We start from the raw sequence: 16,451 nt of genomic DNA on the forward strand, positions 1-16,451 counted from the left end.
TAATCATTCGGCGGGGAGGGAGAAGGAGAGGTGAAAAAAGTGGCACAAGAAGTGAATCTAAGAATATCATCTGTCACTATTATGGTCACAGAAAGCAGGGAGGGTGGAGGCATGGGGTGGGGGTTTGGAGGGACAGCTGGAGCAGTAGCATAGATAATATAGAACAAATCCTGATACATAAGCATTTCTTTGAGCAATGTGGATGAGCGGTTTTGCTGTTATTAGAGGGGGGAAAAAATCCTTCCGTGATAAATCATAAACCATCCCGCAGTAGTCGCTGTTACAAACAAAACTGCTCATCTTTTTGCCCAAAAGAATCTGTATCACGGATTCAAAGCGTGCTGTGAGGCCATGAGGCCCAGGTACCTTCATCACATCTGGGTACTGCCTCAGTTTCTTGCCACAAGGGGCATAGTAGGCCACCTCGCCCTGCGGCCGTCCAGCCACCGATTTGATTCTAGTTTCCCTCCGCCACCTAGGTTTGGGAGACGGAATAAATAACACTATGTTAACAAAAACAAAAAAATGAGTACATCTGTGGCTGAAGCAAAATGTAACCCGAGTGTGTTTGTTGAAATCTGTCACTTATACGTACCCTAACTCCAGAGGTATCATCAACTCCTTCTCATCCATCACCCTCTTCCGCTTTCCTAAACCTGTGGAGAGATGGTTTAAGTTCAGATTTCCTTAACTTAAGAAATTTACTAACACCATGTCTATGGTATATATGTTTACACACATTCATAAGTGTGAGCACAAAACACACATAAGAGAAAATGTCACTTAGAGTAGATGACTGGAAATGTCTGCTTGAAATATTTCTGGCAAGCTGCACTTATATCCTATTTCCTCTGATCTGGGTAATCTCTTTGCATTGAAAAAGGCAGAAATCAACCTTGTTGCTGTACCAAACAAGTTGTCGAGGCTCTCGAGCATGGCCCTGCAGGACCTCAGAGCTCTGGGTAAGCTAAGACAACCAACTGCTTTCTTCCTGCCTTCCTAAATGTAACAATCACTTCATATGAGGCTGATGGGAATATACTCCCTCTGGGAAAAAGAATTTACTCCAGCAGCATACTACAGTGTTGTTTGTGAGACTGAAAAGATCCAGCAAGAGAGAGCCTACTAAAACTCATCCTTCACCTCTTGCATTAATACTTTTCCCAATGCAGCATTTTGAATACATTACCTAACGGAGAGGCTAGGCTGCAGGAGGAAGAGCCTGGAGAGCTGTGATAGGCCAAGGCACTGGAGCTGGTGGCAATGGTGGGAGTCTTGATGACCTGGAGGTTGAGTGGTGAGCAGCTGGTGGTGGTGTGATTCGTTGAGGTGTTCAGTAGTTCTGGGCCTTTGGTTAGCCTGTGGGGAGTCATCTCCTTCTTAGATGATCCAGATGGCAGCAGCTTTAACTCCTTCACCTTCTTCCCAGAGATGTCACTGTCCGAGTTGGTGTCAGACTCTGAAATTGGACACAAGTGTGCAAAGAGAGGTGAGGAGTTAAAAAACAGAGAGGCATCAATTCACCAAAGTGGATTAGCATTTAATATCTTTTTTTAATGACTGGGTTTTTTTTATTTTCTTAACTGCACAGACATAACCAATTATTTGATTAGTTCATCTGCCAAAACAAATTAAACAAGTTATTTTTTTTGTTCAAGCAAAAATGCACACTATTTAAGAATCACAGCTTCTGAGCTGTGAGATTTTAACACTTTTCTTTGTCCTATATGATAGTAACTTCAGCTTGACCTGGGTTTCCTCTCCAGCACTGGTATTAAACTTACTGACTAATCTAAATAATTAGAAGAGTAATCCGTAATTAATATAATGGTTAGCTGTCAGCCCTGATTTTTATCTTTAGCTCCTTTTTTTAATTATGAAAGTTACATTCACTGCCGTAGAAGGTACCAACCTGACAGACTATCATCTGAGTCCTCTTCATCCTCTTCCTCCTCAAGATCATCATCCTCCTCATCATCATCATCTCCTGAGTCATCAGATTCCTTGTTGGCTGGGAGCCCAGCTGTGGGGTTACATGTCCCAGGGATCCCCACTCCAGGAATTCCAACTCCAGGGATACTAACTCCAGGAATCCCAATCCCGGACTCTCCTCCTCGAAACAGATCTACTAGAGACTGCACCAGATGGTTCTGAGAGAAGCCCTTCCAGGCAGCTAAAGGGTCTGCTTGTCCCTGTCCCTGTCCTAGCCCTGGTGTCTGTCCCTTCCCCTTGGCGGTCTTGTTCTTTCTGGATCCATGGCCTGTTGTAGCATGGGGTGAGGTAGTGGAGGGCTGTGACGGAGGCCCAGCCTGGCCGGCTGCCTGGGTCCTGTTTGCCCCTGTGCTCAGATTGACAGGCATCGACCCAGCATCAGTGTCACGCTGAGGGGACTTGCTTTGAGAGGCAGAGTCTTTGCGAGGTTTGGAGATGAGGGCCAAAGGTGCGTCCTGAGTGGTGCTTTGGATGACTCCATTTGGGTGATGGGGTTCAGGGAGCCCCAGCAGGGCACTTGAGAGGAAGAGGTTGGAGTGATTGTTCTGGGGTGGAGGAGGCGGGACGAGTGGCAATGGCGATGAAGACAGAGATGTCCTCTTGGGAGATTTGTTTGGCCCCTGCTGCTGCTTCTTTAGCTCAGCTGGGAACGTCTGCCCTTGGGACATGAGAGTCTGGGAACAGAGGAGGAGGAGAGAGGCAGAGAACAAGGAGAGGTATGGAGTCAGAGGGAGGGACAGAGAGGGAAACAGAATGGGAACAACAAAGAAAGGTTAGGGAAAAAAACAGAAAAGAAATGGGACAAAGTAGAGTTGCTTTAGCTGTCAGTTCACATCACTGCTGATTGTTTGAGCAGGTGACAAAACTACAATGCTGAACACTGGTACAGTTAACTGTGTCTAAGCTTCTTTTAGGGAAACAAAAAGAACATAAATGCAATAACCAAAGGCATTGTTCTCGGCCAAGTTTACAGAAAAGAGACACTGTGTATCTCTCTAAAATTGTAATTACTTGTCTGCACATTTGAAAAGCTCCATCATCATTATCACCATACAGCTAGACATGTTTGCCTTTTGTTTTGGCTTGTTTTTTTTATTTTTATTTTTTTCATAGCGAGGACCAGCTTGGCTCAATCGGTGTTTAAGCAAAGGCAGGTTAGACTTTAATGTTGCACTTTCAACTGGATGTGATATGAAGTGAAACAAATCAATTTCACAGACCATGAAATACAGTAACAGTGCTGAAAACCACAGGGGGAATTCGGCTTGCTGTAAACTTCTCTATACTGGTAAAAACAAAAAGGGAAATGAATACGCTGATCCCAATAAGTTTAGCTTATTGATCACGGTGCTGTCGTTCATATTTCATCTGGAGAAATCGAATTTGTGAAGTGAAAAGTACAAATGTCAAATGTCAATTTTTACAGCATTTCATCTGAAATCGGGAAACCCATAAATAATACAGTGGAATCCGTGCACAAGCAATGGTTGCCTCAGGAAAGTAACAAGACTAAAGGCATTATCTGTGTCATCTCTACAGGAGTATGCTAAACGTACCCAATGCAAATTAGTCAGAAAATTCTGAAAAATCTGATTTAAAAATTTTAAAGTTTAAAATTTTAAAAAGTCAATGTTCATAAAAGAGGAGATTTTAACTTAATAAAGCATGCTTGGCCAGCATCCACTGCAAACTACTGGCTGCGGAAGTGATCATCAAATAAACCAACACACTATGAAAGCTGGAAGGAAATCTTTATCAACATACGTGCTAACTTAAACTGAAAGGTCTCCTGTGCTTTTACTATAACACTGTAGGATAACAGTAAAACTCCTGCATAAAAAATGTTTTGAATACTTCTGATGGTCAGTATAACTGGCAATTACCCCTTTGTACAAATATCATGATTCACAGTAGCAGCGATGACAATAAAGTTTGATGCAAGCATTTTTTCCTCTCGCCACATCATAAGAGAAACTCGTGACATTCGCACAAAAGATAAAAAAGAAACTTCTGGGTAATAACACGAAATAATTGGAAAAACTAGCATAAAGCTACCATAAAGCAAACACTTTGTGCTAGGGTCTACTTAAAAGAAACTCACATATATTCCAAAAGATATTCCACTATTTGGTGTTTTGCACATGTCAGCCCCAAAATCCTTAGAGTTATTCATTTCGATTGAGATCTAGTGACTGTCAAGATCACAGCATATAATTTCACATCATTTTCATACTCTTCAAACCATTCGGTGATGCCTTCTGTCCCATCGAGTGAGAATTGCCATCCTATTCAATTTGTTTTAATGATAGGATAAAGATAACCACTCACAGCAACTTTGTATTGACTCACAGTGACCTTGACGTGCCCTCTAGAAGGACAAGTGGACCACAGTGCCAGCAAAAACCTTCATACCATAAGAGGCTGAACAGATTCCCTTACTGCACAGAATCAATCCCCGTTTTTTTGTTTTCCTTTAATTTGTCACATTTGTATCCAGATAGCTTAGATGTTTAGTTGTTGTTCTATGACAATCCCAGTGCAAAAGTAAAAAGAGAAAAAGAAAAAAAGTAATGCATCTACTATACAAAACAAAGATGCTGACTGATGTCCATTTGCAGCTGTGAGATTCAGCTCCAGGCCATGTTAATTTTGATGAGGCTGTTTGGCACTTGTTTCCCTTTGATATAAAATCCCAGACTGGTATGTAAGAGAAACTGTAACAGTTATGATTTTCTTTTTAATTGACTGCGCAGCTACACTAACAGATCTGTAGCCGTCTGGAAGCTGTTTGGATTCTGTCTTAAAAAAAATTTGAAAACAGCCACCAGATTTTTTTTAAAAAAGAGAGAGAGAGGCTGGTTATGGTATGGTAATGATGAGGGAAAAGAGATAAACAGAACTGCAGATCTGACTGCGTACTCAGCTCCACTGAATAATGTCATTATTGTCAATTTGTTATTAGTAACTTTGATCAGTAAAGCGGAGTGTGAAGCAATATTTTTCTCACAGGATACTGTGTGCGTAAATGACATTATTTAACTGATGTTATCAGGCAGGCTTACCTGTCGCAGCCTGAACTCATTGATCTGCGCTAGTGAAGCTTCCAAAAGTTTCCTTTTGTTGGATTTGGCGGTGCCAGAGACAGAGTGCTTTGGTGGCTTCAGTGAGGACTTCTGGGAGCTTGTTAAAGATGAGGTCAAACCAAAAGGTTTTGGGGAGGTAGGCATCGGGAGAGTCGAGCGGGGTGGAGAGGGAACTGAGAGAGGCTTAGGGGAGGAGCAGAGGGAGAGGGGAAGGTGCGGAGGGGAGTTGGAGGGCAGCAGCTTGGGAGGTTTGGGCGAAGCGGTGCTGGACGGTGCCTTTGGAGATGTGGTGAGAGCTATGGGGGAGGAAGACGGTGACGACTCCCTGCGGGGTTGAGTGAGGAGTGCCAGGGGCTTTGAGTTGGCAGCCAGGCCAGTGGACTGGATCACACTAAAGTGTTGCTGTGGTCCCTCTGTCCGGGACCTGGAGCTGTGAAGAGCCAGCGGTGAGGTTTGGGACAAGGCGGGAGGAGAGACAGAGCAGGGTAAGGGCACAAGGGTCGGGGGATTGGAGGGGACCTTTTGGGCCTGGGTGCCTTTCTTTCTGTTGGCATCCCCAGAGAGTGGTCTGTCATTCTTTGCAGTTCCAGTGCTGGGTATCAAAACCTGGTGCGGGCATGAAATAAAGAACTGTTTGAACAAAGGCTTTCTCTGTGGTATGTGATAATTTATTTTAATTCATTCAACATTGTGGGCACTATTTTAGTGAATGAAAGCACTGCGCACCAAGTGCAGTCAAGTGCACCATGTGGAGCAGCTGAGGGCGCAGTGGCCTCCTTCTTTTCACCTTCACTTTCCTAATGTTTTTACTCATTTTAACTTTTCCTCTTTACCTTTGTTTTCTTCTTTGTCCGCTTCTCTGTGTCAGACAGTTCGCTGTGTTTGTCCTCCTCTTCGTCGTCCTCGTCATCGTCATCATCGTCTTCATCATCCTCTGCTAGGTCTTCCAGATCACTGCTGAGGGACCCATCACTTGAGCTGTCTGATGATGTGCCTGATTCACTATTGCTCACCACAGAAGTGTCAGCTGTCTTCTTCCTTGGTTTCTGAATTGAGAAAAAAAACAAAACATTGTAAAAATCAGCTTCACTATGCAACACAAACTGGCTTATTTCAAATTAAGGAGTAATTTTGATCTCAGCACTGACCTTCTCTTTAGGTTTCTGAGTCGTCTTTTCCACCATCTCTGTGGGATTGTTCTGAGGGCTGCGACGCTGGCTATTAGCAGGATCTGAATTTTTGGTTGGCTTGGTTGGTGCCTGAACAGGAGCTGGACTCGCAGAAAAGCTCCCTGATTGTGTGACAGGAGGGCAGGCCCCGCTTCCATTCACTGCACCATTCACCCCTAGAAACACAAATTCTGCTGTATTACTAATCAGCTTCATCTCTCCTAAGAACTTTCCAACAAGCGATAATGGAATATGTGGAACTAACAGCAGATTGAAATAAGGCTAATAAAAATATTGATTTATACATGTATCTCATCTAACATGCGAGCTGTGCGAGGCACAAGCCCAACACGAGTGGTTTACATAATAAAAGATAAATTAAAAGATACTGTGAAATTAAAAGAGTGCCAGAAACAGAGATTACGAGAGCGAACATGAGGGAAAGAGCGGGGAGATAGAGGTTAACAGAATCACTAAGTGAGGACTGAAAGTCATTAAATCTGGCTCGAAAAAGAGAAATCTCATCATAGGGCAAAGTGGATTTAGGTTGTGGAGGAAGATGCACAGATAGTGATTATGGGAGGGTTAGGGGGAAGACTGAGCAATGAAAATAAGCTCCCAGGACAGCGCTGTACCTTTAGGTGCAGCATGGCTATTCTTGCCGGGCATCCTGATCGGAACAGGACTGGCGCTGTGATTGGACTGAATGTGAGGGGCGAAGAATGGGGGAAAGCCGATGAAAGAGGGGAGAAAGGCAGCAGCTCCCCGTCCATGGGCTTCGGCAGCTCGCCACCACTCTGTCGGGTCAGAAAGTAGAGGAGAGGAGACGAGAGGAGAAGATTAAAGGTATAGTCCCCTTAACCAACTGCTACCCACAATTCAAATGTCATCCTCTTACCAGAGAGGGCTCCTAGTTGGGGATGGGCAGCCAGAGCAGCTGACATGCCTAGAGAGCCCAGGCCTCCAAACTCCGGCCTGCCTGCTCCGGCAGTGTAGAGGGCTCCAAATGCTGGGTGGTTGACCAGAGGGAAGGCACTTGACAATGTGGAGCCAATGAAGGGCTGCTCTCCTGCTGCTCCAAACAGACGGCCTAAGATAGATCCGAACCAAGAAGGACATGTCCAAATGTTTTAAAGTACACTACAAAAGGGTGTGGATAAGAGCTCAGTGGCACAGTGAAACAAAGCAACAGGTGCAGAAATGTTTTCACCATTTGATCTAATTTTAAGTTAAAGATTGACATGTTCCCTTTACCAGAAACTGTCCTGTAAAAGGAGAAATGATGCACTTCCGCCAGATCTTCAGATGTTAAAATAAAACAAAGTAAGTAAACAGCTGTTAAGAGGACAAGTTGCTAATTCGTTACGGGTATTATTCTGTTCCTGATAGCTGATAGTATTAAACAGCTTTTTAAAGCAGTTGTTTCAGTTTGAGATAGTGACAAACAACTCCTATACGACAGGATTAAAAGATGAATTCCACGCAGAAGAATAAATTTTGCTTTGAAGTGACAAAAATGCTTAGGACTAAATTTTTCTACTTGTACATATTTAATACTTTGTGTTACGTAAAGTTCAATTTTGACATTACTGCACAGCTGGTTTGACAGTTATTTATTACACCTTACTGCCCTACTGTTAGCTCTGTGTATGTTTATTTGCACAGACTGAGAAGACTATTCTCAATTACATCTCTGAGCTCTTGATGTAGGAATCGACAGAGTGTAAAAACTAGATTTAAACAGCTTTTGAAGATGTCGCTTCTTATCCACCTGACTATAGAGGAATTAAATACAGAACAACTGCCTTCTGAGTGTGTGGAAGAATTAACTTCAAGTTTTGCTTTCACAAAGTGCTCGTTGCACCTAAATTTAAACGGCAGCCGTACTGTTTCTGAGCCTGACACACCAGCACTTCAATGTGACTCTCACGCATATACCATGAAACATGCACATTTAGATTACAGACCATGCTGTCATAATCCTATTCTGGCATAGAGCCACTTGTTTATAGCAATTTTTTTTTTTGGTTTAAAATGACTGTCAGAATATGTCACACGGTAACAAAGACTGGATAGTCCCGGTGAGAGAAAGAGGAGCATGCATACGGTGTAAAAAGCTAACCTCCTTCTATTCTTTTGGCATTCAATTTCAGCAGAGAAGAATACTTCATCAACATCATCATCGTCTAGCGTTTTCCTGAGCACAATCATTTCTGGCAGGGGCGACTGCCACGTATTACCTCCTCCCAGAGTCAGATGCAATTTGGTGTGAGCATATTTCATGCAAATTCAATTTCTATTCCAGAAAAGGAGAGCAAGTCTGCTTGATGCCTCTGCATAAGCCAGGCAATACACATGCAAAAAAAAGAAAGAAAGAAAAAAAGGAAGAAAAAGTGATGACTGAAGAAAAGGAAAGTGTTGTGCACAGTGCGGATGAAAATGTCAAACTACTATACACATGCACACAGAAATGTAAAGCAGAGTGACACGGAAGAGGAGTGTTTTCAGAGCTAATGCAGTACATGGTCTATTAGTATGGCCAGTTACATGTGCTTTATAGCACAAAAAAAACAAAACAAAACACTGGAGAAGACTATGAAATGAGTGTGAATCAAATTGTTTGCGCGTATGTGGCCATACCAGGAGAGCTGGCAGGATGAGAGTATAGCCCTTTGTGTTGGTGCCAAGGCCCTTCTCTGCCACAAGACAGCAAAATCTGCCTTTTGAATGGCATTAGAATATGCTGAATATGTAGAGCCCGCCTTGCCAGTGTCAGCTAGTGGATACGAAGATAAACGACTGCAATGCAACCCCCAGAAAGGCCAGCCACAGCATTCGCTTATGCCTGGGGTGCCCACCTCTCTTGCCCCCCCTCCCCCCCGCACACCCCCTTCTTTTCTAGGCAACACAAAGTGACATCTGCAAATGCCTTTTCAATATTAATGCGGGCTTCCAGAAGGCGAATAATTAAATCTAAAAATTTGAATCGAGAAAGAGGCACGGGAAAGACATACCTTGGATTACCTACTCGCTCTTCCTCACCCCCCCCCTTTCTCCCCCACTCCCCCCCTCCCCCACTCCCTCGCCCTCTTTCTCATTCTGTTTCAATCCTTCCTCCACTCTGACAAACTGCACCGCCTGCTTTTTTCATGTTTGGATGCTGCCGAAGGGGGATTAATTTGTTGTTTGTTGCAGTCAATCAAATTTCCACAGACAGATTTAAGTTAATTGCATCCGTGAGTTGATCCCAGAAGGAGAGAGTGCTACAAGCGCAGATCAGCTTTTATTCTCCAAGTGATATCCTCATCAATGACACATGCACGCACACATAAACAGGAGTCCATGTATTTCTTTTTTTTTTTCTTTAACTTTTTCATGCGCTCCTAAGATTCTTTTTCGTGTTTTTGGCACACAGGCAAAGGACGATGAATCGATGCCCGCACAGTCTGTGATGATTCTATATCGGTATTAACATATATTTATACCGATGGTATCTGCTCACAATATACACTTGACATGTTCTTGCTGTTCTGCATGAGAATGTTTTTGCTTTTAATTGTGATTCAAGTTGCTTTACTCCACTACAAGTTTGAGCTAAAGCGCGCACACACTGAACAAGGCGCTGTGTGTGAAATGAAGACGAACTGCTTGCTTGATTTCCCACAAAGCACAGCAAAAGTTCAGAGCTAACAGTCTGCCTCTCAGCATTTCATTTGATGCTCAGTCCAAAATCGCTTATCTAGAAAATCTGAGCACGCGTAATGGCACACAGGGATAAGAGGGATTTATAATGCATAAGAAGGAGACACTCCTAATGGCTTCTTCTTTGGGGCAACATTGAGGATATGGAGGACAAAACAACAGGCTTCATTTTCTATCCTCTCTACTTCTTCCTTTTCTCGTAACAGAGAGAAAACACGACAATCATGGAGAAAGCTAGATATCCTATTCCCTACTCAGTGCGATGGTGGTTTTGTTTGTGCGTGTGTTTGTTTGTGTGTGTGTACATAACAGGCCTACGAAAAAAAACAGCAAAAACAGCAAGACATTAAGAGATGAGGAAAACGAAAGTATGAGCAAATGATTCACTCTCACACAAGGGATATTTGAAAAACACACTGAGATACAACAGATACACACACTCACACCATATATACACACTCCTCTTTGCCTAATGGCTTTGACCAATACATAGAAAGGCGGCTGGATGCTGGACAGGGATGACTAGACACTGAGTGGCTAACAAATGTTAAATCATGCAGGCAGAGGCTCTTTCTCTCTCTCTTTCTCACACACAGACACACACATACACACATGCATCCATGCACAGTGGCGTGCTGAGCCTGACTCCGAGGCAGCTGGAGCCAGAGAGCTGAAGGTTGTCAGGAGACATGGCGAAGCATGTGTGTGTTTCTCACACAAAAGAGCCCCCTAATTGTTTGGGATTCATTAATGCAGCAGCTTTTCAATTGCAACCCAAGCTGTCAGGAAAAAAAAAAGAGAAATCCATGTAACTGGAAGAGAGGTGTATTCACACCGGCTGCAAAATAACTGTGTAATTAACACTGGAAAAAACTCATTTTTCATGGTAAAGAAATGAGAAAGATTCTGAATGCTATCGAGACATGAAGGCGGCCATATTTCGGGGCATCTTGTTATGGTTATGTGAAAACTGTTTGCACCGTGTGTTGGTATTTTTCCTCCTCTGTACGCACGGTTTCAGAGACAGAAGATTGACACAACTGTTTCTTACCAGAGGCGCTGAGGGTGGATCCCAGTGCTGAGGGGCTCGGGGCCAGGCTGCTCTTAGAGTGCGGAGCAGGTGATGACGAAGAGGAAGAAGAAGAGGATGAGGAAGAGGCCGCAGGGGAGGAGGTGCGAGCAGCAGACAGGGTGGGTGCAGGGGAGACCAGCCGCTCTCCAGACTCCATATCTGTCAAACACAATCCAATCAGCAGGGTTACAATAGGAAAGAACACCCACCCGTACACTGACAAACACACACTTAAATGCGTACACACAACTGCATACTGTGCCCCCCTCCAACACACACATTCGAGCACGCCCATGCACAAGCAACCACACACACACACACACACACCTCCTGACACTTTTCCTTTCACATCTCACTTCCCCTGAACAATATTTCCATTTAGCCATGCTCACTGGCTCCCAGCCTCTATTGATTCAATATGGGGTAGGACGGAGGATGACATGTTTAAGGACTCTGATAAGGGACAACAAAGCAGGTTTCACATTTTGATGCAGGAACATGCCCCTGCTGAGAATCTGTTCCACAGCGGGACGGCCACTTTTTACAAGAAACTTGCTCTGGTGAGTTTGAAGTGGGACAGTTGAAATGACAAAGGTTAGGCAAAATGTCAAACACAACATAGACGAATAACATATTTGTCACTTTTCCTGTCACTCGCGGGGACTCAGAAGTGTGTGCAAACTCACACATGTCTGTACCTGCGTTTTACAAACAGGATCCCTTTACACATCCCTGATAAAAAAATTTTTTAAAAGTCATTCAAATTAAAAGAGCTCTTTGAGGCCTTTAAAGACAGCATTACTCTCTGCCTCCTTTCACTTGGAACCAGAACTAAATGGATAGGCTTTTAGATGATTGGTGCATTAACCAACACGGTAGCTTTTTTCCCATTATCGGTTTCACAGAGTTACCATGCCAGCCATTATCAACCAACCAACAACACAAACCCTCACAAGAAACATTTGGCCATTCTGCAGTCAAATATTTTACTTACATTATTCAGCTCTAATCCCCTTTTGCTTACAACTGAGAACACAATGTGGCTATGCCCACACAACCGCTGACTTGTGGAGGCAAACAAATATAAAACACACACATTGACACACACACACACACGTTCACACATTACAGCCCCCACTGCAGACAGACACACACATACACAAAAATCACCTCCCCTGTCTATCACATCAACCTGACTCTTTTTCTCTCTTCTCTTTTTCCATATCCCTCTGCCTGACACTAATCCAGGACTGAAAATCCCCTTCAAAAGCACAGTTTGCAGATTGTGTTTTACAGGCAGGCTTTGTTATTGTGTCATTACACATAAACAGTCTCTGCCTCCATCTCTCTTTCCCTCTCTCTTTCGCCTTCTCTCTCGCTCCTGCCACCCCTCCGCCACCCTCCCTCCCTCCCTCTCTCCTCTGCAGTGGGAGCAGAGCCACTGATTAAATCTCTGAGACAAAAGCTGCTATCCTCTGAATATCAAGTATCAGCCTTTCGCCAGGAGCAACACTGACAAGAGAGAGAGAGAGAGAGAGAGAGAGACGCGGATGACAAGAAAACCTGCTGCAGTCCACGGGGAGGAGGCTGGTGTGCCATCGGACTTGGGCAGCCATCCCCGCCACTGCTGCAGTGAAAAAGAGGTTGGCTGTGCAAATAAGAGCAAGGTCAAAGGTCCTTCGAATTGTATCTCACGCGAGGTGACAGGATGTGGGTTAAAGAGACAAATTATCAACCTAAACGGGCAGTGAATGAATGTTACATGTTAGTTACAAGAATACGTTTCCAGCTGAGTGAAGATGGGGAGTTTATCCTAATTTCAAACCCACCCCACCCGCACCAAAAGAAACTGTTACCTCTGTGCCACACTTTGTTGCATGAATGGCTGTCACACTCTATGCTCCTTCACTCTGGCTGTCACCTTTTAAATGTCAGGTCAGGGTGTAAAGAAAAAAAATGGAAAAAGGATTCTTTCACAAGATTTAAAGAAAAAGTGACTTTTCTGTATTTGCGTCTGGCCAAAAAAAAAAAAAAAAAAAGCAAGTATCATCAAAAGTGTTGTGAAAATGGAGAGGAGCTGTGGCCCTTCATAATTATCATAATGCACATGAAAACAAAAGGCTTGTGTCTCGGAGGACGATCAGGCTTACGTGGTGTCAGCTGGTAAGTGAAGCGGATCATTTCCCTACCTTTTCACAGGAAGGGAGAAACATAGACAGAGGGAGGGAAAGAGAGTTTGAGAGATTGAGAAGGAAAAAGGAATAAGCAAGACAATATACTCTGATTTTGTTGTGGGGTGTAGAGGGGGTATGGGGGGAGGTGGGAAAGGCAGAAGAAAGGGAAAGAGTGGAGAAGATGAAGGACAGCCTGTAAACCATTTCTGTCGTTTCTCAATATCTGCACTTAATGCCTCGCCTTGTCAAAATGTGATGATGTGAACAGAATTGATTTCCCCCCCTAACAAACAACAAAAAAGCAATCCCTTCTTTGCAGAGGTGTAAAGCAGAGCTACCCTCCCCCTCATCTCCTCTCATCTCTCACAATCTCTCAAAGGGCCTCTTCCTGGGATGAGAGACGGAAAGAGAGAGAGAGAAAGGACAGCGGGTGGAAAGAAACGACTGCGGGGCGAGTCCATCTTCCTCTGACAACTACAAACTGATCACTTAGAGCAATTAAATCTAATAACAATAATAAGATTGGGCTCAGCAATGTACCACCAAATGCACAGCAACAACAATGATTGCAACAATAATGGAGCGCCAAGGTATTTAAGGATCCAATCCTGACTTAATTATGAGAAATTAAAATGGATTTAGCATCAGAATTAGCTTGATTTTATAGGTAATTAACGGCACACCACAGTGGCGGTATAAGGCAAGCGTTATAATCTCCGTGAACGGCTAAATCAATTTGACTTGAACAACACCAACCAATCAACAGAGAACGCCGCAACCAGAAACAGCAGGTCTCGCAGATGCAAGGAGAGGGAGAATTTATGCTAATAGCTGAACTATGATTTATAAGATGTGTTCCAGCACCGGATTCGCAGTCACGTCCACAAATACAACACAGCACCCAGCTGTCAACGCATGCGGCTAATAGTGGTTAGACGCAGCGGCCCTTCAGGAGATAGTGTAGCTATAAACAGCTCTGCAGTTTTATGATTGCACTTGGCCTTCATATAGGAGCCTTCACACGTCAGTGTGATCTGAAAGGAGGGCGGAATAGCATAAAGGAGAGATAGTGTGAGTGCATTTGGTGGCCCGTGCTGCTCGGTATCGCGGCCTTACATCATGCATTTGTTTTGTGGTGTTGTGTGTCTGTGCTGCGTGTATGTAGCGGTGCTCTGTTACACATGCGGCGGTTTAACAAAAGACTCCCAATGCATGTGCCTATGGAAGTGTTTGTGGGCACGTATGTGTGTGAGTGTGTGTGTGTCGCATCTTCAAACTATTCAACCTCCTGTGTATGTGTGTCTCCTGCCCCTTTTCTCCTCACCCCTTCAATGCACACACAAAACACACACATACGCATACACACAGTAACAGATGGCTGATACTAACTGAGATAATCCGCCAACAGAGTCATCAGCATGGATCAGTGGTAATCAGAGTGTGGACACAATGTCTCTTCTCCAGCCGTAATGGAAGGAGCGCCTGGCGCAAGAGAAGGGAAATGCATTATTCCCCATGATGCCCTGACCTCATTCAAAGACACACACAGCGGCTCCCAGCTCCCTTTCTTTTTTCTCCTCACCATAGACAACAAAGAGTATATCATCGCTGCTTCTACGACATTCACTCTCCCCTCCAGATCTCTCGCTCCCTACCTTTTATTGTGATGTGCAACTGTGTCTAAAGCAGACCTCTGTGTTCAGTCAGCCAAAAAAAAAGAAAGAAAAAATGTCAACATAGCAAGTGTGTCATGATGAAGGTTGTTGGTAACAAAAAGGATTGGAGTGAGTAATCATCAGTTTTACAGTGTTATTTTTTCCTATTATTGCTCAAAACAACCATACTGACTTATCGCACAGCCAGTCAAAGTCTTTCTGAGAATTAATAATGCTTGTTATAAGTCTAATATCAAGACACGTTGGTTATCAGGTAGGGGGAAAACGGCCAGTAAGTAAGTGGTGAATCACTCACTCCAAAAGGCATAGCACACACAAAGCAGTACTTTCTGTTGCGCTAGTGTTCGCCAAAGTGAGATCATTGACACTGTCTGAATCAGCAACAAGACCTCTTATTTCTGATCTTGTGAAGCTGCTGTTCAGCCTCACTGCTTGAACTTCCCATCTGTCCGTGTGTTCCTATAGGTTCGTGTGGGTGTATGTTTTTGTAGGCACGACATGTTCGTATGGATGTGGATGCCTGCGCTTTGCATGCTTGTTGGCAATGAATGCTGACCGAATGCACGCACAAGCTTGCTTGACCCCATTTCTCCTCCCTTTGCTCTCCCCCACCACCACCCCTCCCCTTCCTTCTCCGCATACATACCATCAGCCAGGAAATGACATAATCAGGGATCTTGGCAAAAAAAAAAAAAAAAAAAGTGACAACCTTTGTCCCATGTCAAACATCAACTCAGAGAACATTTAAAGAGACAGTGTGTACTCTGTTACATCATGGTTTAGCACTGATTGTGTGGCTTTATTAATCAGCTAATTGTTATAGCTCTATTTTACTTGGAGTGTTTTATCACTGAGACACTCCATTACACACACTTTTTTTTCTTTTTTAATTAATGAAGTACAAAAAGTAAAGAACACTGAATAACTGAATAATCATATTAAACTGGTTTTGCACAAAAACTGCATAACTGCATGGTGAACTCACAGAGCATTGTGCCAATGCCTGAAAGGGAGTACAAAGAGACAGCATGCCCCAGTGTGGCCTGTCTAGGTGACAACAACTAGAGTGACTCAGACCCCTCCCTCGGCACCACTCCTGCCCAGTGACAGATGGCAGAGCGGGGCATGTAGGGGATGGGCACCATCTCTCACCCTTCCTCAGCTAGCCTTGGCAGTGGTGCTGGCCACAGGTCTTATTACAGCCACACCACTGCCTGCCTGCTTTCATGTAACACTGAAGCTTACCACGCTAGAGCTGCTTACTGCCTGCCAGGTAAAAAAGGTAATGATATGGTCCTGTGTGTAACAAATGGTAGAGTGTGGCGTGTGACAGAAGAGTTTCCAGACTTAGTATTTACCAGGCCCTGGTGTAACCTCTACACATACGCGCATCCATGCAGTGGTAAGAGGCTTTAGATAAAATATAAAACCAAATGGCGTGCCACACGCATTCTGTATATTTTTGAAATGACAAGAAATCAGCTCTTGCCAAATGGCTTTATTTGCCTTTTCAAGCATAGTGTAGATGCCAAAGGCTGGAATCAACACCCCTACTCACCATCCGTCTCTGCTGGGTTCCCAGT

The 16,451-nt window shown here is 43.9% G+C and overlaps 1 protein-coding gene across 17 annotated transcripts in view; it reads right to left on the reverse strand.

Annotated features, from left to right (window-relative positions):
- Positions 1 to 16,451, reverse strand: part of baz2ba (bromodomain adjacent to zinc finger domain, 2Ba) — a 68,482-nt gene that overhangs the window by 19,133 nt on the left and 32,898 nt on the right. For 16 of the 17 annotated variants that reach the window (XM_082531561.1, XM_082531557.1, XM_082531552.1 and 13 more), the window contains exons 3-12: positions 10,998 to 11,177; positions 7,143 to 7,334; positions 6,880 to 7,041; positions 6,224 to 6,420; positions 5,909 to 6,121; positions 5,055 to 5,681; positions 1,913 to 2,666; positions 1,190 to 1,459; positions 596 to 656; positions 367 to 475 (exon numbers count right to left, since the gene is read on the reverse strand). In XM_082531561.1, coding sequence (XP_082387687.1) covers positions 367 to 475; positions 596 to 656; positions 1,190 to 1,459; positions 1,913 to 2,666; positions 5,055 to 5,681; positions 5,909 to 6,121; positions 6,224 to 6,420; positions 6,880 to 7,041; positions 7,143 to 7,334; positions 10,998 to 11,175 — 2,763 coding nt within the window. In that variant the 5' untranslated portion in view covers positions 11,176 to 11,177. The remainder of the gene's footprint in view (positions 1 to 366; positions 476 to 595; positions 657 to 1,189; positions 1,460 to 1,912; positions 2,667 to 5,054; positions 5,682 to 5,908; positions 6,122 to 6,223; positions 6,421 to 6,879; positions 7,042 to 7,142; positions 7,335 to 10,997; positions 11,178 to 16,451) is intronic. The other variant, XM_082531553.1, reaches the window with a different exon arrangement.

The sequence above is a fragment of the Aulonocara stuartgranti genome, assembly GCF_965226115.1.
Source record: "Aulonocara stuartgranti genome assembly, chromosome: 1".
Lineage (NCBI taxonomy): Eukaryota > Metazoa > Chordata > Actinopteri > Cichliformes > Cichlidae > Aulonocara > Aulonocara stuartgranti.